Source organism: Vespula vulgaris, chromosome 12, assembly GCF_905475345.1.
Source record: "Vespula vulgaris chromosome 12, iyVesVulg1.1, whole genome shotgun sequence".
Classification (NCBI taxonomy): domain Eukaryota; kingdom Metazoa; phylum Arthropoda; class Insecta; order Hymenoptera; family Vespidae; genus Vespula; species Vespula vulgaris.
Genome location: NC_066597.1, coordinates 3298768 through 3319835, shown reverse-complemented (window position 1 = coordinate 3319835; position 21068 = coordinate 3298768). Strand labels below are relative to the sequence as shown.

At 29.3% G+C, this 21068-nt stretch overlaps 5 protein-coding genes across 13 annotated transcripts; 3 read left to right on the top strand and 2 right to left on the bottom strand.

The window, feature by feature from the left end:
* Positions 1-316: 316 nt before the first annotated feature.
* Positions 317-3076, top strand: LOC127068259 (uncharacterized). The gene is made up of 4 exons (XM_051004199.1): positions 317-475; positions 614-872; positions 956-1777; positions 2032-3076. Exons 1-3 carry the CDS (start codon positions 317-319, stop codon positions 1771-1773), a joined length of 1236 nt encoding a protein of 411 aa, XP_050860156.1. The 3' UTR covers positions 1774-1777; positions 2032-3076.
* Positions 1820-6434, bottom strand: LOC127068248 (amidophosphoribosyltransferase-like). 7 transcript variants are annotated; one of them, XM_051004178.1, is made up of 9 exons: positions 5726-5798; positions 5532-5565; positions 4072-4285; positions 3712-4004; positions 3383-3632; positions 3025-3261; positions 2817-2944; positions 2496-2717; positions 1820-2380 (listed from the first exon to the last, which is right to left on the bottom strand). In XM_051004178.1, the coding sequence occupies exons 3-9, from the start codon at positions 4283-4285 to the stop codon at positions 2108-2110; spliced, it is 1617 nt and encodes a 538-aa protein (XP_050860135.1). In that variant the 5' UTR covers positions 5532-5565; positions 5726-5798; the 3' UTR covers positions 1820-2107. The 7 variants fall into 7 exon arrangements, with proteins under 7 accessions (XP_050860135.1, XP_050860134.1, XP_050860136.1 ...); XM_051004177.1 differs by lacking the exons at positions 5532-5565; positions 5726-5798 and adding an exon at positions 5852-6434; XM_051004179.1 differs by lacking the exon at positions 5532-5565 and having other exon boundaries at positions 5726-5841.
* Positions 2096-10146, top strand: LOC127068258 (bifunctional phosphoribosylaminoimidazole carboxylase/phosphoribosylaminoimidazole succinocarboxamide synthetase). Of its 2 annotated transcripts, none has more exons than XM_051004198.1 (6): positions 2096-2239; positions 7786-8109; positions 8192-8535; positions 8638-8913; positions 9477-9621; positions 9867-10146. In XM_051004198.1, exons 2-6 carry the CDS (start codon positions 7842-7844, stop codon positions 10040-10042), a joined length of 1209 nt encoding a protein of 402 aa, XP_050860155.1. In that variant the 5' UTR covers positions 2096-2239; positions 7786-7841; the 3' UTR covers positions 10043-10146. The 2 variants fall into 2 exon arrangements, with proteins under 2 accessions (XP_050860155.1, XP_050860154.1); XM_051004197.1 differs by lacking the exon at positions 2096-2239 and adding an exon at positions 7168-7389.
* Positions 10147-10615: 469 nt separating this feature from the next.
* Positions 10616-12579, bottom strand: LOC127068251 (xaa-Pro aminopeptidase 3). 2 transcript variants are annotated; one of them, XM_051004185.1, is made up of 4 exons: positions 12412-12579; positions 11348-12289; positions 10919-11281; positions 10616-10857 (listed from the first exon to the last, which is right to left on the bottom strand). In XM_051004185.1, the coding sequence occupies exons 1-4, from the start codon at positions 12506-12508 to the stop codon at positions 10673-10675; spliced, it is 1587 nt and encodes a 528-aa protein (XP_050860142.1). In that variant the 5' UTR covers positions 12509-12579; the 3' UTR covers positions 10616-10672. The 2 variants fall into 2 exon arrangements, with proteins under 2 accessions (XP_050860142.1, XP_050860143.1); XM_051004186.1 differs by having other exon boundaries at positions 12373-12536.
* A 794-nt stretch (positions 12580-13373) lies between these two features.
* LOC127068271 (cuticle protein 2-like) lies at positions 13374-19500 on the top strand. The gene is made up of 5 exons (XM_051004223.1): positions 13374-13496; positions 13901-13986; positions 17529-17788; positions 17887-18146; positions 18244-19500. The coding sequence occupies exons 3-5, from the start codon at positions 17774-17776 to the stop codon at positions 18458-18460; spliced, it is 492 nt and encodes a 163-aa protein (XP_050860180.1). The 5' UTR covers positions 13374-13496; positions 13901-13986; positions 17529-17773; the 3' UTR covers positions 18461-19500.
* The last annotated feature ends 1568 nt before the right edge of the window (positions 19501-21068 follow it).

The following is a 21068-nucleotide window of genomic DNA, read 5'->3' as shown; positions in this document are numbered from 1 at the left end:
AATTAGAAACATACCTTTGCCCTTCTCGTATTCGAAGTCTTCTTAACACTGTTTGTTTCGAAGTGTATCGTAGACTGCCTCTTCGATGATTGGATAATTTAATAGTTGCGCGTTGTTTATATACGTAGAGTGATCCATGATACATATTTTCATTTGCGCATGCTCACTAGTTCGCTTAGTTCCCGTGAGTAAATGCAGGTGGCGCTGCTGCTTCACTGCAGGTGCATAAAACTACATGTTATTACTGTTGCACTCGATTGCATTTATTAAAAATCTTGATATCTAATGTTAGATATGCGTTAAAATTTCTTTAAACATGGATTCTGATACTGAGTTATTTGAAGACGAAGAGGAGGTTCTTGTATATGTCGAATTTGAAGGATTTGTTAATAACAATATATTTACAAATGGACAACTTCAATTAGATATGGTTGGAATAGATACAGATCATCCAATAATGCAGATTGATGGAAGGGTACTTTTTTTATAATATGTTATTTCCTTGATATTTTAATTGAATTTATATATTGAAGATTTAATTTATTATCGTTAATTTAAATTAATTAAATGTACTTTTCTCTCTCTTTTTTTTTTTTTTTTTTTTTTTTTTTTTTTTTATGAAGGTACCTACGAGGACGTTGTAGGAACTTACATGTTCTTTGAAAAAGATGACAAACCTGTTGTCGACGATCCTATATTCGATCAAACTCCAACTCTAAAATATTTTGGAAAGACTAGAAAGGTATTAAAAATGCAAAGGGTGTTTGTCAAGCAAAGAACTGAAGTTCTTGGAGACTCTGAACATAGTAAATGTATTCCAAATACAGATACGATTAAACAGGCTGGTGTTCCACCTATGTATCAATCACAAGGTATTTTGAATCAAATTTATTTTAATAATTGTGATTTTGTTAAGCAGTTTATTTTACTATTTAATTTTGATCTTATTTCATAGCTCTTTCCTTTTGGAAGGATATAAGAGATAACAGAATAGATGCTTTATGTGCCTATTTGGAAAAGCAAAAAATTCGAGAAGAAAAAAAATCGCAAGGTATTGCATTAGATTCAGAATCTGATGAAGACAATCCATTTGCTATGTACAAATATAAAGAAGAGCAAAAAAGTGAGAAGAACTTGGAAAACAGTAATACCAATTCAGTTGTGGATGCACTCAAATTTCCTACAAACGAAACAGTTTCACAAGAAGAATATAACGAAGAAATTATAAAAGATAATCTTAATATATTAGAACAAATCCATTCTAAACCATCTACTTCAAAAACTAGTAATCTTTGTACTGATGCAAATAATAAGAAACGCAAACCTATTAAAGTAGTTAGAAAGAAGAAAGAACGTATTGTTAAAAATAAATCAACAAAAAAACAGAAAAAGAAATCAACGATTGTAGAAGATAAATCTATACAAAATGACGATCTTAATATAGAATCAACACTTTTAACATTGGATAAAATTCCTGAAGATTCTGTCATGAACACTGAAGTGGATAATCTAGTCAATATTGTAGAAGATACTTCAAATATTACAGATAATGTAGAAACAGATAAAGATACTACAACGTTACAGACAACAAGACAAGATAATACAAACGTTAATACAGATGAAACGAAAATGGAAATCATTAATGATCTTATAGAAGATACTGTTGATAAAAAACAAAAAAAATTATTAAAACGGGAGGCAAAAATGAAAGAGTTATCAGAAAGAATAAAATCTGTAGCAGAAGAATATGTCAAAGCAAATATAAATCAGTGACAAGGTATAATTATAAGTAACACATAATTTAATAAATAATAAAATCTACTGTTGAGATTGATCTTTCCATCCAAGAAAAATTATTTTATATATAGATTATAAACACAATTAAATTATATTGTTAAATATAAAATACTGCACTGAACTAGCTGACCAGCTTAGAATAACAAAATGGCTATATACATTTTATCAATACATATAGCCAATAAATCTAGCCAATAAACTTAAAAATTATATAATATTCTTGCTGGTAATTAGGAAAAATAGATTGAAGTTTGCATTGGAGAAGAGGATCCAGTTTCTTCTTTGTGAAACTATGAATCGTTCACGTTCTTCACCAATCTAAGTCACCAGGTAGTTCATCTGGATATTCTCCTGTCAAACAAGCAGTGCAGTGACCAATATAACTGCTTTCTTTATTATCCATACCATGTCTAACAGCTTGAATAAGCCCTTCGACAGAAAGGTATGTTAAACTATCAGCACCAACATATTTGGCTAATTTTACATTGTCCAGTTTATTCGCAATTAACTCTTCTCTTGTTGGAATGTTTATTCCCATATAGCATGGATATTTTAAAGGAGGGGATGCTACTTTGATATGAACCTGTAAATAGATATAGAAATGTATATAGACATATATATTATATTAGAGAATACACAGTAAGGATAATTTTCCAAATCATCCTTCTCTTTTATATATAAAAGTAAAAATATTTTACTTCTTTTGCTCCTGCATCCCGTAGTAGTTTTATAATAGGTCCAATTGTGTTTCCTCTGACAATAGAATCATCAATGAGAATCAGTTTCTTTCCCTTTACATTTTCAGATAAAGCTCCAAATTTTTTAGCAACTCCTAATTGTCTTAATCGTGTACTAGGTTGAATGAATGTTCTACCAACATATCTATTTTTACATAATACTTCGGCGAACGGTATTTGGGACTAAAATATGTAAATTATATATGTGCTTAATATCAATTTCTTTTTATACATTTCCGATTCATTTTAATACGATAATAATAATTTAGTCATATAATTCACCTGTCTAGCATAACCATGTGCTGCTGCTGTACCAGATTCTGGTACAGAACTAACTATGTCTGCATCTACTGGAGATTCTATTGCTAATACACGACCACATTGCATACGAACCGAATATACCATTTGTCCTATCAAAAAAAAATATATTTATAAACTAATACTATATTGCAAAAATTTTACTAAAGACATTAACATCAATGATTGTTACCTTCAAAAATACTGTCACTTCGTGCAAAGTAAACATATTCAAATATGCAGAATGCTTGTGGCTTATTATCTGGTCTCTCTACAATGTCAATCGTTTTAATACCTTCGCGAGTTAATTCTACAATTTCACCTGGGAAAACTTCTCGAACGTATCTTGCACCAATGCTTAAGAAACCACAAGATTCTGACGAGATTACCCAACCTTCGGCCTCGTCGTCATCGTCTGAATCATCTCCTGCTAAATTTTTAAAATAAAAAATTTAGTAATTAATTTTTTTTAATATTTCTTTTTTTTTATTATATTATAGTTTATATTACATATTGTTTTACAAATGTTTTCTGTAATATATGTAACATACCGAGCTTGCCAATGGGTACTATTTTTCCCAAACACAAAGGTCTATTTCCATATGGGTCTCTAACACCATAAATTTTATCTCTTTGCATGATCACTAAGGAATAAGATAATGGTGCTAATTGCATGAGATGCTTGATACGTGCTGGCCAATCTGGACCATTAACTTCACCTTCGGGGGGATTCAAACATAAAGCTTGTGTTATCAGTTCAGAATCTGAATAAGTTGAAAGACCAACCCCACGGCCTAATACCTAATTCAAACAGGCAAAATTTACAAGATGAAAATTAAAGGTAGAGGAAATAAGAGATCTTATATTTGATTTATGTTACCATTTTCCTTAGTGATTCTGTATTTACAAGTTCTCCATTATGAGCAACTGCTAAGGCACCATGTGCTGTATGAACTACAAAAGGTTGGCAATTGACTTCTTCGCTAGCTGCACTAGTACTATATCTAGTATGACCTATTCCTAAGTTGCCTTTAAGTTTCTTCATGCTTTCATCATTGAAGATGTTATTAATCATTCCCATACCCTTGTGAACACAGAATGATTTTGAACAGATACCCTGACTCGTAACAATTCCAGCACTTTCTTGACCTCTATGTTGTAGAGCAATTAAACCTATTAAAAAAGTATCATAGTATCATTCAACTTCATTTAATATTTAAAATTCTTTTAGTTAACTTACCGAGACATATTACTTGGCTTACATCAATTTGTGATGGCCAATCTCCAGCAGCAATACACCCAAAAACACCACACTCATGCGTGAGTCCAGAGGTTTCTTTATTTTTAGCTTCATCTTTAGAAGTGAGCATTTTTGGTACATCATTTATTGAAAGACATGATATTGCACGAGAACAACTATCACTTTGTGTATCATGAGACATTCTTATATTCATCTATAACAAAAAAAATTCAAAGATCGATCCAAGTTTTGATTCTTACATATCGCACATTAATTTATATAAACTTAAAAGTTAGATCTCATCAACATAAAAAATTTTTTATTTACATTTAAATGTATCATATATAAATTTATATTATCATAATAATATTCTCTTTCTATTTGTTATAAATTTCACATAGCAATATGTTTACGAGTTTAGCAAGTGTTGATATACATTGTAAGAAATATGAAGTAAATATTAATATCATCTTTGGACATGCATTCTGGACCCCCTATAGTCTTTTTTCAGATTATTGTCAATGCCCCTATAAACTATCGACCCCAAGGGGTTAGATAAGAATTTTACTTTTTTCAATGAATACCAGAGTCATGTTTTCAGTATTCTTTGATAATCAGTATTTCGCAATTAATTTCATCATTCAACTGTAATATTCTCATCTAAGAAAAGTATTTATATTTCTTCAGGATATTTATTGACTACGTATATAACTAAATTTAAAGATAATATAAAAATTTAATGAGATCTTCTAAATGTAATCTTAAAAAAATATTCATTTATTTTAAAGATCAAATTCAATAAAGGAGGAACCTCTCTCTCTCTATATATATACATATACATATATATATATCTACAAAATATATATATATATACACACATACATATATACATATATATATACACACACACGTTCACCGCGTTTGTTTTAATAAAAATATAACATTAATATTACACATTAAATATGACCAAAAAAATTTTTCTTTACAAAAAATTAATACATAGCAAGGAATAAAGTAGCAAAAAAGATAAGAAGAAAGAAAAAATAATCTTCGAAAAAAATCAAGGAGATAATAAATATTGATTTATACATACGTGCGATTGCGTGTCATTTCTCTCACGATCGTTCGCACGTTAATTAAATTCTAGTCACTTGTTGATCGTTCGTTTTATTATATATATATATATCACATATTATATATAAAAACCTCAATACATAAATATGAAGGTTAAATCTAAGTGAAAAGTAATACGTTGTATAACTCTACGATCGAAGGATATTTACTTCGATATTAATTTAAAATTCAATCTCTTTAAGTTATGAGAAATCACAAAGGGACATATCGTAACCATTGATCTTTCGTCTGTATCTTTGTCGCGTGCATGGTTCGTTACTCGCATGTATCATATATATATATATATACATATATATATATATATATATAGATATGTAAATACATACCACCACGTGCGTCGTATATTAGGTTTCCTCTCTTCTGCGCTTTTAAATATATATATATGTATATAAAAAGAAGACGAAAAAAAATAAGAAAACGAAAAATACAAAGAATATATATATATATATATATATATATATATATATATATATATATATGTTATAACACACAAAATTCGTAATTTTTGTCTTTATCTTACACGTTTATAATATAGGAACTCTTAAGATTCTCGCGTAATAATCGATTGTACTATATTGATCGATACAACAGAACGTGCTGCTCGCGTTCCAAACGACAAATGAGCTGGTGACCAATGGAAACTTACTTTTTGTTCCTTACTCGTACTACCTCCTTCTTTTACAATTATCTTTTATTTTCTGGCCCACCACACAACGCACACATGCACGAACACATTCATATACTATATGTTACGTACGCACGTCTACGCGCATTCAGGACTTCTTCGCAAGAGAGATAGATAGATAGATCTCGACAGAGAAAGAGAGAGAGAGAGAGAGAGAGAGAGAGAGAGAGAGAGAGAGAGAGAGAGAGAGAGAGAGAGAGAAAAAGAGAGATAGATAGAGACAGTGAGAGAGACAAAGAGAAAGACGAAGAAATGAAGAAGACGAAAACGATCACGCCATGAAACCGGTTGGTTCGCTTCCGGATACAATTTACCCCAAAAAAAGCTTGCCATAAGCATTTTACCATAGTTCCTTTCTTTTATGTACTCTCTCTCTCTACCCTTATCTTCATAAATTACATATATTTTATTTTTTCTTTCTTCCGTTTTTTATCTCGTTTTTTTTTTCATGTATACGTACGCACGCTTTCTTCTCTCTTTCTCTCTTTTTCTCTTACTCAATACAAAAAATATTGACTCATATTATTAACGCACGTGATTCACGTAATCTCGGTTCAAGGTCGTTCTAAATTTTTAAACAAAAAACTCTTCCTACGAAAATTACTTACTCTGTTCACTCGCATTACGTTTTTATTATTATTATTATTTGTTTTTTTTTCATTATATCAACCGAACTTATTCGAATTGATAATCATTTAAATTGTCGTGATTCATATTTAGTTTGACAATATTATTATCGACAGTTATTTTCCTCTTTTCTCTCTTTTTTTTTTTTTTTTTACATTTGGAAATATAATTTATCTAATCTCGAATTATTTCAACCGATTTTATTATTCTCTTTTAAATATTTATATGGTTCATTATTATTATGGATATCTTTTGTTGTATAATGTTTTTTCAACATGGTTGATTAAAAGTTTTCCATTAAATAGATTATGTGAATTTCATAATTGTTATTATCGAACTAGTAACTTGTGATTATTGAGATAGTAATCCTCTTTTATATCATATTTTAAAAACTTTATCTTAATTACCTATTGAACTTAATGATCCCTGAAGTAAGAAGCGGCCATTTTGAATTTCATATTGCCGCGTTATTATTTAGAACAATTCAAATATCGTCTTATTATTAATCATATTTAATTATATTTAGAAATATTTCTTTATAATATAATTCTTGCAATTCGATAACTATCGATCGCGTTATATCGATTATATAAATCCTCGATATAATTGTGTAATATAAAAAGAAATGTATTTATCGGAAAAAAAAAAAAAAAAAAAAAAAAGAAAAAATCTTGTTTTGTATTGCATATATTGTTGTGTAAAATAAATCTGTATATCGTGTTAGATTATGTTATGTAGATTCTAAGCTTGTAAAAAATATAATTGAGTAGTGGGGGAGATAGTCCCGACGATGTTTTTAAGCATCACAATCGAAAGATTGGTAGACATTCGTATGTTTGTGTATAGTCCAGAGTAGATCGCTAACATGACTGGTGAGTCGTAATTATTATTTATTTTGTTTTTCCTTTGTCTTTTTATTTATATTTATTAGAACACATTTGTATAAAAACACGTTGTATTAACATATATTGTACACACACATTAATACGTATTAACACGTGTTGTATTCTAATGTTTTATTTTTTATATTCATACCGATCGAATGATCTATTTGAAAAATCGTTCGTATGTAGTATTCTAATCAATAGATTCCTTTTTTGATAATCGGCCAATTGATCGTTTATAAATCGTGAACGATTTCAATGATTTTCGATCGATAATGTCAATTTTATCTTCTTGATATAGAGAAGAGAATTGTAGCAATAATCAACTGTTTATTTTTATGAGCAATGAATAAAGAATTCATTTTCTTATATATAATTTTACAGATTATAAACCTGGTAAATTGATTATCGAGGGTAAGACTAAAATAGTCTATGAGGTTATGCATGATAAAGAATTATGTTTCATTCAAAGTAAGGATCGCATTACGGCAGGAGATGGTGTAAAGTCTCATGAATTAGAAGGCAAAGCTGCTATTAGTACAAATACAACAGCTAAAGTTTTTCAGTTACTGAATCAAGCTGGTATAAATACAGCTTTTATTAAGCTTGTTAGTGACACAGCTTTTATAGCACAAAAATGTGAGATGATACCTATTGAATGGGTTATAAGAAGATTAGCCACCGGTAGTTTCTTAAAAAGATATTCAGGTAAATATTTCTTTTGATAAAATTATTTCATTTGTATAGAAAAAAAATCATTTAAAAAATCAAAAGATTTTATTTTCAATAGGAGTAGTAGAAGGATATAGGTTTAATCCACCATTGCAAGAAACATTTTATAAGGATGATGCTAACCATGATCCTCAATGGTCAGAAGAACAAATAATTTCTGCTAATTTCCAATTAAATGGAGTTAAAATTGGCAAAGATGAGATTGATATTATGCACCGTATTACATTGACTGTTTTCGAAGTTCTTGAAAGAGCTTGGGCTACACGAGATTGCGCTCTTATAGATATGAAAATAGAATTTGGTGTAGATATATCTGGTAAAATTGTAGTTTCTGATGTTATCGATAGCGATTCCTGGAGATTATGGCCATCTGGTGATAAACGATTAATGAAAGATAAGCAAGTAATAAAAATACTTTTCCTTATAATTTTAATAAATACAAAGTATATATTTATGATCTTCAAATTTTTATGTATATATGTATATATATATATATTTATGCAGGTGTATAGAAATTTAATTTCTGTTAGTCAAGCCGATTTGGATACTGTTAAACGCAATTTCAAATGGGTGGCAGATCAATTGGAATATCTCATTCCACCTCCAACATCATTAATTGTTATTTTAATGGGTTCTTTATCTGACAAAGAACATTGCGAAAAAATAGCAAACCATGCAAAGAAATTAGGTTTAATAGTGGAACTCAGAGTGTGTAGTGCACATAAAGGTACTCAAGAAACTCTGCGTATTCTTGCTGAATATGAAGGTAGTGGAAAAAAGGTATTGAAATATAAAATTATATATATATCACTATTGGTCAATCTTCAGGTCTATTTACATATGATCGTTCGAACGATAAACCGAAAAATAATTATTTATAATTCGATTAAAATCTTGAATTGTTTATATTTTATCATTCTTGTTAATAATTTCGAAAGTAATTTCATTTATCGATTAAGCAATTGCCATCAACTAAATGACAAAATAAATATTGTAGATATTTTTGGCTGTGTATAAATGTATGCTATCTGTGTGATAAATTTTAACGACAATTCATCCGTAATTTATATAAAAAAAACTTTTATGACGAATTGATATTTTCATGAATCGTTCGGCAAATAATTACAATTTATATAATTCTTATTGTGATATTATTATTGTAGCTAATGTCTGCTAGCAGTATTTGATTGTGAATACGAATAATATATATAGATTTACAATGACCTAAGGCGGTATTAATGGCTTTTACTCAAGGATAATACAAAAACATGATAAAAAAATGATAGTGATTTATGTATATTGTTTACTTCCTAGATATCAGAAGTTCTTTTTATTTCATGTAGGTGGTGTTCATTACTGTAGCAGGGAGGAGTAATGGATTAGGTCCAGTATTGTCTGGAAATACTGCTTTTCCAGTTATTAATTGTCCGCCTTTTAAACCAGAAAACATTACACAAGACATATGGTCATCTATAAATGTACCTTCAGGTATGTACATATATTTCTTATGAACTTATAATTTCTATGTAAATTATATATAAACGTTAAAAAAAAATATATATATATAAATACGTCGTTGACGTACAGGGATTGCGAAATTTGCTTATCAAATGGAGATTATAGAATACGTAAATGTAACTTAATGAATACTGTGCCTTAATATATACAAAGTTAGAAAACATTATAGAATATGTAATGAATTAATGCTTTTTTTCTTTTAATTATGTTTGTAGGAATTGGTTGCACAACTGTTGCATATCCAGAAAGTGCTGCACTTGCTGCAGCCCAAATACATGCACTTCACGATCATATGGTTTGGTCAAAATTGCGTGTAAATCAGCTTAATAATTTTATTAATTTGAAAGAAGCAGACAAGAAGTTGAGAGGTCTTAGATATATCACACTTTAAAAATTTCATCTCTTTTTTTTATTAATGAGAGTTCAAAGAGATTAAACGATCTTTTTGGGTTACTTCTGTAAAAGAATATGAATGCATTTAAATGATTTAGGAAAGAATAATTCCAAACATTTTCATTTAGTTACTTTAGTATAACAATACTCTAAAATACTGTAAAACATACTTACTGATCTTTGATCTATAAGATACATAATAGAATGTTATTTTTCTATTTTAGTAATTTGTATGCAATAAAATATTATTGACTTTTGCTATTATATATATATGTTCATGTTAGCACTTGTTGCATATACATTACTATTATTACTTTTGATGATGTTGTACTGGATACAAGTTTACAATATTCATTTGTTTCCGTTGAAACAAATTTTTGAATAGAACAGTTGATTTGTATTTATAAAAATTGTAATAATGTTTAATACAAATATTATCAATTTTTATATATATATATATGTATAATTTATATACACACGTATGATTAAAAGTTGATTTTCTTTAAACAGTAACATCCTGTGTTATTAGCGAGTGTTAATTAAAATGAAATGGGTAATATATATTCTTCCATTAAATTTTTTCATAAATTTGTTTATGTATTAAGAAATTTTAACAGATTTGATACTGTTAAGTGGATTTTGAACAAGGTTGATTCTCACTTGCAATAGCTTCTATTTCAGCAATTTCTTTTGGGCAATTTCTTGATAATACTAAAGGACCATTTTCTTTTATTAAAACATCATCCTCAACTCGTACTCCTAAACCATGAAAATTTGATGGTGCCAAGGGATTTTTAGGATTAACATATATACCTACAAATATATATCCATCAAATTGTATAGAAAAATATATATCTATTATAAGATTACTTACCAGGTTCAATAGTTATAATCATTCCAGGTTGTAATGGAATATTGGCAGAAATTTTGGCAGTATCATGTACATCCATTCCTAAATAATGGCTTACATGATGCGGACAATAACTAAATGCAGCTGATATTAATTTATCTCCAGATAAACTTTTTGGTATTAATCCTACTTCTTGTAATCTTTTACCCAAGAGTGAACACATGGAGTGAAATAATTGATCTAATGTTGGCATTTCTTTTACTTTTTCTAATAACTCCTTCTGTATATCTAGTACTGCTTCATATAGAATTCTTTGTTCTGGTATGAATTTACCATTAGCAGGCCATGTTCTTGTAATGTCAGATGTATAACCATGATATTGACAACCTATAATAGATATTAAATTAGAAGTAAAGTACTGGAAGAACATAGAATTTTTTTGTATTTATGCACCTGCATCCATTAATACCATATCTTCATGTTGAATAATTTGATTATTAGAAATATAATGAATAATATTTGCATTGTTTCCTGCAGCTACAACAGGTGGATAAGCTAAGAATTCTGCACCATTCATACGACATTCATAATCAACTATTGCAAATAATTGATGTTCACTCATCCCTGGCTTGGAAACTTGCATAGTTTTTTTTATTGCCATGGAAGCGATATCGCAACTTTTTTGCATCAAATTGATTTCACTTTGCGATTTAATGGAACGGACTTTATGAAATAGGTTTCTTGGATTAGTAAACTTTTGGATATTATTTGTTCTTATTAATTCATTTAACTTTGTATGGAGATTGGTCTGTAATACATTGTTATCATCGTACCAAATTATACTATTTTTATATTCATTAATAAAAGAAAAAAAAAATCTCTCAAATTCTATCACAGGAAGCGCTTTATTAACTCCAAATAAATTAGGGGCAGCTTCTACACCAGTTTTTGGTCCTTCCCATAATTCTGAATGTTGATCTTTTTGATTCATAAATAAAATAGACGTAACAATATCTCCTATAGACGTAATTACTAATATTGTATTAGGTTCTTGACAACCACAGAAATATAAAAAATCTGTATTCTGACGAAAGACGTATGGGATTTTGTCTGACATATATACTTTAGAAGATGACGGTATAATTATAAATTGTGATTTATATTGGTCTGTCTTATCAGAATTTAGCTTAATATTTTCTATTAATTTTAATCTCCTCGATTCAAACTCATCACGGTGTATACCAGGTGTAACCTCTCCATCTTTCAAGAGATGTGGATGAGACATAAACGTTGGTTGTCCATATTTTTGATACAGAAGTTTTTTCACATTTTCTTGACGAGGTAAATTAGTTTGAAATCTTTTCCAACGTATATTTAAAATATTATTCTGACCACCTGAAAAATAATAATTGTTTCATTTAGCAAAAGAATTTGGAAATTAATGAAAATTATGTATTGACATGAAAACTATGATCTACCATCTTTTTCTTTTAATAATATTGGATATTACTTCTCACCAAATTTCACGGTTAAACTTTTAATAATTTTTCTCGACGTGCCACCAAACATATTTAGTTTTCTGTCACACAACCATGAATTTACTTTGATGCACATTCACTACATAAATGAGGAAAACTTACAGAATTTACTACTAGGTAGTGTCTCGATCACCTCATGGACTTTGGCGCATGAATATATAATAATATCTAAATTATTTTGCTTAGATAATGAATCTATAAATAACTACTAATTTCTGATCTTTAGTATGTATGTATGGTATATATACATTTAAGTATAATCGATTTGAATTACCAAATAAGAAAATCTAATTTCTATTAAAAAATCTAATTTTACGTTTTCGATTAATATAATATCGATTTATTTTTGTCCTTTAAATTTTATATAGGTAACTACTTTTTACTCATTAATAAAAATTAATGAATTGATTCATATATACAATTACATGATATGTAACGTAAGCAAGATGACGTAATCCAGACTCATGTGTATCCAAAATTCCCGCTCTCTTCGATGCAACCAATGGACGCTCTTTCGAATACGTATGTGCTGTTAGAATCGTAATGAACCTTGTCGTTACATTAATTACAAGTAATTAGCATATATTTTTCAACAAAAAGAATCTTCCATATATACCAATCGATTTCCAAGTAAATTATTTCCAATCGACCTTATTAACGAGTCGTGACAAACGTCGATAATAAGAGATAATCGCATGTAAAATAATTGTACGTGCGTATATATTATATATATATTTACAACCTTTTTTTTCACGTTCTTGAGTTTTATTTCTATAGATATCGAGTTGAAATGATTCATTTTCATAGTTTGAATCAACGAGGTATTCGTTTAGATAGTTTTTAAGCTCGTATATAATATTTTTAATATTTCGATATTTTCGAAATAACAGATCGAAAAATTAACAATTTCATTGGGAGGGGGGAGGGACTGCCATTGTACAGGTGACGTTCTGCGCATGCGCGAGGATCATGTAATTTCCTTTCCTGCTGGTGGTACCGCCATTTTGAATCTTTTTGTATTTGATATCAATTGCAGTAGAGCTTCGTCTTCTCGTTAAATACAGGTAATTAATATACTTTTTCTAACTTATATCCTTACTTTATATATCAATCGATTGCCATAAACGCGATTTCTACGTGCGAACGCAAGTCCTGATATTGTCTCGTATAAAAGATATCCGCGAAAATAAAATCGGCGTTTCGATGTTCTCGGGGATGCTTTTTATTTCAAATTTTCTACTTATATTTTTTCACGATATCGATACTTTTCTCGTCTATTAACGACGCTCTAATTAATAATCTTTCATTAATCAGTCGTATTAGATTGTATTTCGTCTTGTATACGATTTTCATATACCTACGTATTCACGTATGTACACACATATACATATCGATATGTTTTACACACTTATACATACATACATAATTGTTTTACTCTACTTACGATCTAATAATTAATATTTTTCAGTTTTCCAAGAAGTCGTACAAACTAAGGAAATACACAGTACGAGTAATATCAGAAGTAATATTAACGTGATAATTCTACAAGCACACGTAAGTCCTCTTTTTAAATATATAAAAGGAATTATTTAATAAAAAAAAATAGTAAGAGAAAGAGAAATAGAGTATTAAAATATAGATAAAATTTTCTTACCGATCGCTACGACGTTACTCGCCGACGAATTTCTAATTTCTGATAAATAGTGAAACAAAAAGCAGTCGAAGGTTAGAAAATATTATTATATGTATATACGTGTGTATGTTTGTGTTTCTGTATATACACGTTGTATTATTCGAAGAACTCACGTTAAGAAGAAGCAACAAAAACAGATGTAAACAATCAGAGCTCGGCCTTGGAACAACTTCCCTTTATTCGTCCTTACTAACGCGTTACAGAGTACGCAGTTTTCATTTATACAAAGAGCTTGCCAGACGTGTTCAGACTTGCTCTTGCTTTCTTAATTTTCGTTCGTCTTCTAGTTTCTCGTTTATATTATATATATTTTATAAGTTTGATTTAATCATTTATGATTTATTAATTTTATTTAATATCATATTAGATTTCAATATATATAGATATGTGTATATATATATATATGTGTGTATATATATATATATGTAATCACTTGTATATTGAATACTTAGAACATTATAACAAACATATTTGATTTTATTCTACATTGATAATATTTTAGAATTTTATTTGATTTTTTTTATTTATTATATTAAATTAATCTGTCGACTTAAACATATTCGATAGCGATTATTACGTAATTTCTACTGCTACTTTTCGTATACAGCGTATATATATAATATATATAAAGCGAATTTTTTAATAGGAAGAAAGAAGCGATAGAAGGAAATATAGCATTATTTAGGGCTAGAATTAAGAAATATAGCTTTAGGATTATAGATAATAGCTTAGAAATTTTCTCACCGATTGCGAAGACTTTCCTGCCGACGAATTTCTAATATCTTAGAAGTTTATTTCAAGAAAGAAGAGGAGAAGAAGAATCTTAGAAGTTTATTTTTAAGAAATTTTAATCGAATTTGAAATTAATATATATATATATAAGGCTAGATATTTCTAATATATATAGAATATGCATATCACATATACACATTATATATATATATATATATAAGTATAGTAAAACATATGTTATTTATATATATATACTTTTGTGTGTATGTGTGTGTATGTATATATATATATACATATATTTATTCGATAACTATCATTAATACCATAGAACTAAAATCGTCTCTTATTCCAAAACGTGAAAGAAAACTAATGGGTTTAACGCAATTTTGAAAAAGAAATTCTGTTTTGAAAAATTGAAAAACTATAGAGAGGAAGAGAGGAAGAGAGAGAGAGAGAGAGTATATTAATAGAGTATATTAATTACTGAAAATTCTAATCTAAACATTAATTATTTTTATTCTAGGTCCTATAAATTTGTGTTTCTATAAATCTTTATTTTTCAGCAAAGATTCTACTCGAATTTTTTAAAAGCAATAATTATATTGGGACGTTTTTTATCATTCCAAAGTAATTAAATGTTTAATAAATATTCGAAAATATTAATACTCGAAAGTTTTGATCGATCGAAGGTAATTAAAAATTCACTTACTATTTAAGAAGTTCTACGATGGCTCCAAGACACTCGTCCACGATTTAGGTTGAAATTGAGGGTGAATGATTTCGTAGCTGGTTGAAAATGAGATAGTTGGTCCAAGTTCTTTTTAGTGATGCACTGATTCTATTTCGCGATAGTTATTTATTAACGGATTAGTCACTGAATTTACTTCGCGAAATTCTATTATCTTTTGTAAATACAGTCTATGCGACTGTTAACAAAGTAAACACTTTGCGAGCAAACACTGATTCTAATGACTGCATTGCACGCAGTCGATGCAAATTCACTCGTAGTTTAACTCGCGAAATGCGAATGAAAAAACACTGCTTTTATTTGACGAATTTTTGGTTTTTATTTCAGCGATAGAAACACTCGATTTCATCATTGCTTCGCGGGTATGTTTGCAATGATGTTCTGAAACAGAAAAATAAAAGAAAAATTATAACTATCGTTGTTCAAATAAAAAAAATTGTAGAAATTATTTATTAAATGTTTAATATAAAAATATACTTACTTTAAGTCTTCGTTGTTGCACGATGAACATCCTGTTCCAAGATGATGGAGTCTATTTTTGTTAATATTAGATTGCATACCATCCAAATTGTTTAAATAATTTCGAAATAATCGAAAGTATAATTTACTTAAACTTATTCGTTTAGAAAAAGAGCTCTTCGGTGTTTACTCGTCGGAATATAAAACAAAACTGATTTAGATAATAGTCAAAGTCAGTGAATCGTTTGTTTTTGTTGAAGTAAACGAGTTATGACTGCGTGGTCGAATTTTAACTCTATATATTAATTTCATTTCATTTTATATTTAATGCGTGTTTCCAACTATGAAATATTGAAATGAATGTAATATTGTTTAAACATTAATTCGTTATATATCGCGTACGTTTCAAATTGTTTAAATAATTTTTAAATAATCCAAACTATGATTTATTTAAGCTTACTCGTTACGAAAGAAAATGCTTTTATCTGTACTTGTCAAAATTAAAAAAAAAAAAGAAAAAAGAAAAACTATATTTTACATATTCATTCATTTTGATTTAATTTATTGATAATATAGTTTCAATGTTCGAAGCAATTATATTAAAACTTCGTCAGATGGCAGCAAGATCGAGATGTTGATAACGAAGGCAGCATTAATTAATGGTGAAAGAAAGATGTGAATTAATTATTTCAACAAAATTATTTCAACAAAATATTTCAAACGATATTACAAAATTATTAGTATAATAGAAATTTCCAAATAGTTATCGTTCAGGCGTAACAAAAAAAATTGCGGTCCGGGTCGTAAGGTGTAATTCTTCTCGAGAAATTTTTTTTATTGCGAGGGCAATCCAATTGTTTTCTATTAGAGGAGCCATAGAAAAAAAAGAAATAGAGAAAAAGAAAGAGAGAGAGAGAGAGAGAGAGAGAGTATATCTCTCGTTCTCGCATGATCGGGTACGTACACTCACGGATCTTGGATTATCAAAGGTTCGCAAGAACCTTTCGTCTGTGAAACGATCACGTGTATTGATGGTGAACCACAGATTGACGAATGATTGTCACGCATTATGATAAAACAATTATTTACGACAACTATTTACGACATCATCGCGTGGGTTGTGAATTCGAAGTCTCGTATAAACCATATGATGCAATCCTGATATATTTTTTTTCTTTATTTGATTATTTTTTGTTCCTTTTTTTTTTTTAAGAAGAAGAAGAATTCTATTACGATAAGAAATTGAAGAATGTATGTGATTCATCTCCATCATTCATTATATATCATCCTAAGATATACATAGATCGATAAATCTTAGATCCATAGATCGTTTGAACATGACCCACGAACGTTGTTGGCTGGTATCGTTCGCATAACTCGCTCACGGAAATGGCGAGTATGTTATATTGGCGTGGCGAGGTTACTCGAAGCGATGTCATTGTTAACGCTTGGTAAATGTTACAGGACACGTTGTAGCCTTAAAGAGAGCATTTTCTTGGGTGTGGTTACGCCCTGTCTTGGTGGTGAGTGTAGTACAAAGGTGGGGCATGATCGAGTGCCAATGGAGTCACTACTCCTATAAATTCGACGATCTACGTCAGTGAAACTTGTAATGCAGTTCTCGACTTCGTTTGAATCGGACGTGACAGTGAGATCGTTGCTTCTTAGAACGTCATCATAGTTGAACGTAATCTATACGTTGGGGAACGATGATCCAGTATATTGTGAGTAGATTATATTTAACGATTTATAGGAAAAAGAATAGAAAAAAAAAGAAAAAAAAAAGAAGTTATTTTTTATCAAAATTAATCGATACGTTTAGGTAATATTATCTGGAATGATGAGCGTGGTCCTTGGTGCTCCACAATGGTATGGACCACATGCTGGTTATGGTGGCCATGCTGCACCGGCTCCACTTGGTCCCGATGGTCGTGTCGTAGACACTCCTGAAGTAGCTCAATTAAAAGCCGCACATTTGTCGGCTTTGGCCGAGGCAAACGCACGTGCACCGAAAGGACCTGGTCCTGTATCCGGACCGTATCCATCTCATGCGGGACCTGCTGGTTACGCACCGCATTACAGGTTCTCTTTTAATCAGTTAGAAGAACGATTAATCTGATTTTATTTTTTACGAATAACTCTCAACGTCGTTTCATCCACATCATTCTTTTTTTAATAGTGGACCACCTGCACCATTGGGACCTGATGGACGCGTAGTAGACACACCCGAGGTTCAACAAGCGAAATCGGTACATTTCTCTCTTTACAATGCGGAAGCACAACGTGTACCAGCTGGACCAGCTGATCCAGTTTCATCTGGTGCCTACGATCCATCCTGGAATAATAATGGTGCTTGGAATCAAGGCTCATGGAATAACGGACACAATTATTATTGAAAGGATTTTTTTAATTTTTTTTCTCTTTTCCTTTTTTTTTTTCTTTCTTTATTTCTTTGATCATGTTCGTTCGACTGCAATCAATTTAAAAGAATATGCTCCGTTCGCGTATCTTTTGAAAGTCTACCTCGAGATAATATTCGATTATTTTATCTACCTCGTATCAAGACTAATCTTAAGAAGAAGATGAAGAAGAAATTATATATGCTCTTCGTTTCGACTGATTTCAACGATTTTCAACTACCTCTTATTATTTATTCGGATGAACGAGTAATATATTTCTTCGATTCATAGATCTCTCTCTCTCTTTCTCTCTCTCTCTCTGTCTGTTTATCTGTCTGTCTGTCAGACTATCATTCTTGCTTCTTTATTTTATCATTTATATTATATTATCATATACTATATTTCGAGCGATCAACTATCCAATCTTTTATACGTATGGTGCTATTAAATATATTATATATATATCGACATACATGCACGCACACACATGTATACATAAAAGTGTTATAAATAATCTAGTTATCAATAATTCAATCTTAATAACTGTATATCGAACGAGTTCTCTCATCGCAAGGAAATCATTTTCAAGGTTACTCGAATAATACCGTTCTAAACAAGTTTTTTTAGTTGTCTTTGAATTGCCTCTTATCAAATGATCTTATTTGATTAGTTTACGTTCATTGATGTGAGGAAAAGTAAGTTCTTCACATCGTTGAGCGTAGATATGCAACATGTGCGAAGGCCGTTTTCTTATAGATCGTATAGATCGTATTATATAGATCCCTCAATAATCCCGGCACGTGCCGATCGGTTAACACGCTCCTGACAAGATTTCGATCGAACTGATAATACGGTAGTGCCATTAACGTCATGTTACGTTTTGATTTATCGTTCTTGATTTATCACTGGATAACGAGTACTACCATCGTCGTTGCTTTCTTTGTTGCTTTGCTATGAATAATATGACTTCATGATTTGCTATTTTTTCTCTTTCTTTCTTTTTCTTTTTCTTTCTTTTTTTTTTTTTTTAAATAAAATCACAATATCAATTTTAACCAGCTCGACGAAGATGTTAATTGATTAGAAATAATCGTTTCTCTGTTTTCGAGATAGTATATAATATGGATAGAATTTTATAATTTATAATTGATAATTTAAAAAGATTGTGTTTTACTTTTTTATATATATTTTTTGTACCTTCGTTTAATATTTTATTTATAAATCAAAGTAAAGGAAATTGAAGTCATAAAATTATCCGACCGATATTCGAAATCAAAGTACTATAATAATAAAGTACTATAATAATAAGGATTAAAGTATTATAATGTGTGTATAAATATATATAGTTTGACAATAAGTTTGACAATAATGCTTTGAATTTTTCACAATTTTTTTTCCAAGTGTTTGATTTGTTTTTTCTTGACTTTTCTTTTTTTTTTATATACGAATCAAATTAAAAATGAACGTATTAAATGTTAAGTTAAACAACGATTGATAATAATGTACCGTTGAAAAAATATTTGCCAATACTTTGATGCAATCGAAATGTACATACATGAAGATATTTATGTATATACATGTGTACACTGAGAAGTAACATACAATTTACGTAGGTTTCGAAAAGGAGTGCAAGCTGTGCCCACTCACAGTGAGTAGAATTACAAGTTTCCAAAGGCCAGATATCTCGTTGTTACTCGAGAGGAAAAAAATCTCGAGGTAGAAATAGAACTGTAGATATATAGAAGTAATAATAATAATAATAATAATAATAATAATAATAATAATAATATATATATATATATATATATATATATATATACACAGATTAGGTGATGGGGGATAGTAACATTATTATATAACACGACATTATAATTTTTTATATAATACGAAATATTATAAAATATTAGATAATATTTCCATTTTTTTTCTCGACGTAGATACTTGTCCAACCCTCTGGCTATTTTATTATATATACAGCCATTATAAATATGTGTGTGTGTATGTGTGTGTATGCACGTGTTTTATATATATATATATATATATATGCATGATTTAAAATATTAATGTGTTACAATAATAAAAATCTACGATAAGTACTATATACAATAGTTTGAAAAACTTTGATTAGGATCGTTCGAGTTTTTGTCAAACTATTGAGACAAATATAGAGTGAGAGAGAGAAAAGACGACAGAAAAATCAGGTACATAATCGTCTCTATCGAATTAACCATCATTCTCTTCTTTCTTTCTAATTAATATCTATAGAAAAAAAAAAGAAAAAAAAACAGCAAGTAGGAATCTTGTTTACTCTACAAACAAAAGTTTCATTATTCTCAAGCCGGCGAAAACTCGAACAATACACTCGAACAAACGATTAAGAGATATACAATAATATGAAGAATAAAAAGATCGATGGACCCTTCTTATGAGTATAACATAAAATAGGACAATCGATCGTCTTACTTGTTTTATCATGGAGAATATATTGTACCTTCGGCGGAAATAGACGAATTTAATAATAACTTCGTAAATAATTCGAACAACTTAGACGTTACTTTCTAAAAATAAGAGATCATTTAGAGAAATGATATCGTTACAATTCCTT

Excerpts from the sequence above, each read along its gene's own strand:
- LOC127068259 (XM_051004199.1), top strand. The coding sequence starts at position 317 with ATGGATTCTGATACTGAGTTATTTGAAGACGAAGAGGAGGTTCTTGTA. Across the intron at positions 476-613 it reads TAATGCAGATTGATGGAAGG|TTTTATGAAGGTACCTACGA; the intron begins GTACTTTTTTTA and ends TTTTTTTTTTTT. Across the intron at positions 873-955 it reads ACCTATGTATCAATCACAAG|CTCTTTCCTTTTGGAAGGAT; the intron begins GTATTTTGAATC and ends CTTATTTCATAG.
- LOC127068248 (XM_051004174.1), bottom strand. Across the intron at positions 3,262-3,382 it reads AGTACCCATTGGCAAGCTCG|CAGGAGATGATTCAGACGAT; the intron begins GTATGTTACATA and ends TTAAAAATTTAG. Across the intron at positions 2,381-2,495 it reads GGGATGCAGGAGCAAAAGAA|GTTCATATCAAAGTAGCATC; the intron begins GTAAAATATTTT and ends ATCTATTTACAG.
- LOC127068258 (XM_051004197.1), top strand. Across the intron at positions 8,914-9,476 it reads ATGAAGGTAGTGGAAAAAAG|GTGGTGTTCATTACTGTAGC; the intron begins GTATTGAAATAT and ends TATTTCATGTAG. Across the intron at positions 9,622-9,866 it reads ATCTATAAATGTACCTTCAG|GAATTGGTTGCACAACTGTT; the intron begins GTATGTACATAT and ends TTATGTTTGTAG.
- LOC127068251 (XM_051004185.1), bottom strand. The coding sequence starts at position 12,508 with ATGTGCATCAAAGTAAATTCATGGTTGTGTGACAGAAAACTAAATATG. Across the intron at positions 11,282-11,347 it reads TATGGTATTAATGGATGCAG|GTTGTCAATATCATGGTTAT; the intron begins GTGCATAAATAC and ends TATCTATTATAG. Across the intron at positions 10,858-10,918 it reads GATTATAACTATTGAACCTG|GTATATATGTTAATCCTAAA; the intron begins GTAAGTAATCTT and ends ATATATTTGTAG.
- LOC127068271 (XM_051004223.1), top strand. Across the intron at positions 18,147-18,243 it reads GGTTACGCACCGCATTACAG|TGGACCACCTGCACCATTGG; the intron begins GTTCTCTTTTAA and ends TTTTTTTAATAG.